This window comes from Podarcis raffonei, chromosome 2 (assembly GCF_027172205.1).
Source record: "Podarcis raffonei isolate rPodRaf1 chromosome 2, rPodRaf1.pri, whole genome shotgun sequence".
NCBI classification, from domain to species: domain Eukaryota; kingdom Metazoa; phylum Chordata; class Lepidosauria; order Squamata; family Lacertidae; genus Podarcis; species Podarcis raffonei.
In genome coordinates, this window is record NC_070603.1 from 278677 (window position 1) to 280432 (window position 1756).

Genomic DNA, 1756 nt, shown 5'->3' on the forward strand with positions numbered 1-1756 from the left:
TTGGCCAAGTGAACTGCAGTGTGACAACATTCTTAGATTGTTATTATATGTATAGAAATATGACTTTTCATGTGCATTTCTTTTTAACAGACAGGGCTCTTTCTGGACTCTGCCTAGAAATGCCAGAGATTGAACCTGATAACATCTGCATGCAAAGCATGGACTATCACTGAGCTCTGGTCTCACTCCTCTTGAAACACTTCACTGAACTTCATGCTGGCAAACAGAACAAAGTCAAATGGTCTAGTCAGTAGTAAAGGAATAATGGACAAAACAAAGTGATTCTGGACACCACTAGGTGATAACAACCTGCCTACAAATATCTGTGATTATAGATTAGGCTCTCCTTAACTTGGCTTCCTTAGTACATCTCTTAACAAAAACTAACCTCTACCAAGCTAAGTGGTTGTGTGGCCACTCCCCATCTCCAAATTACTCTCCACAATGGTGCGAATCAGTCCTGTACCAGAAAAATCCATTATCACCACACCCCAGCACACAACTTCCACAGCCTGAGCCCTCAGGTGTTCATAGCAGAGTGGATTGATTTATTTGGCTAGTTCCTCAGGGTTGGTGAGAAGCCCATTACCAGAGCAATAGGTAAGGTGTATGACAGCTTGGTCACCATTGGCTGCTGCATTAAGGTGCTCCTTAACCCGGTCCCATTTGTGCTCCGCACGGAAAACATCCCAGGCATCGCCAACACTTAGTTCCTCATACAGCACTCCCAACACCTCTTTCTCCAGTTCCTCCAAGAGGACCACCTTGCCTCATGCCTGGCCTAAGGTGGGAATGGCCTCCTTTGTCCAAACACAGCCCTGGCCTTCTTCATCCAAATACTGCTGCAAACAGGAGGCAAAGTCTTCTTTGGGAATAATTGGGAGTTCCTCTTTGACCCTCATAAGTACAGTCTCCTGTGGGTGGTCCCTGAGGAAGCTCAATGTCTTGTTCAGAACTTCAGAAAAATCAGCCTCCTGGAAAGTGTTGACATGGTAGATAAGAAAATGGCCACCTTCTAGTTTGCAGCGGATGTCCAGAAAGCGCACGCCAGCAGCCAGCTGAGCTTCGAGAGGCCAGCTCTGACAGTGGATCTTCAAGTCACCAAGAAGACTCATGGAATCATGGGTACCAGGGATTGAGACTCTCGAAAGGAGAAGTTTATTTATTTATGTATTTATGTATGTATGTATGTATGTATTTATTTATTTATTTATTTATTTATTTATTTATTTATACCCCACCCTCCCCAGCCAAGTCAGGGCGGCTAACAACCAATAATAAAAACAAGTTGATTAAAATAAAATTTAAAAGATTAAGATACAACATTAAAACATTAGGATGCAGCCTCTTCACAGGAGGGGAAAGGAAAAAGAAAAAGAGAGGGGGAGGGAATCAAACTGTCATATCTGACATCCAGTCAGGGAGGGTAACAGTGGACCATGGAGTGTTGTCAAATGCCTCCGTCTGCTCCTGATTTTCAGTCTCCATGGTGAAAATGAACTTTCCTGCAAGGGATAGAAAACATCGTAGCTTTACACTGAGGCAACAGTGTGACGCAGCAGCTAAAAAAGCCAATGCAATTCTGGGCTGCATCAATAGGAGTATAGCATCTAGATCAAGGGAAGTAATAGTGCCACTGTATTCTGCTCTGGTCAGACCTGACAAACTGGAACGTGTAAAGAGGAGGGCAACCAAAATGGTCAAAGGCCTGGAAACGATGCCTTATGAGGAATGGCTAAGGGAGCTGGGCATGTTT

At 44.0% G+C, this 1756-nt stretch overlaps 1 protein-coding gene across 1 annotated transcript; it reads right to left on the reverse strand.

Annotated features, from left to right (window-relative positions):
* On the reverse strand, positions 1-1503 carry LOC128403887 (1-phosphatidylinositol phosphodiesterase-like). The gene is given in 2 exon segments (XM_053369030.1): positions 1-1162; positions 1398-1503. Coding segments are annotated over 2 exon segments (855 nt in total). The 5' UTR covers positions 1489-1503; the 3' UTR covers positions 1-398.
* Positions 1504-1756: the final 253 nt, after the last annotated feature.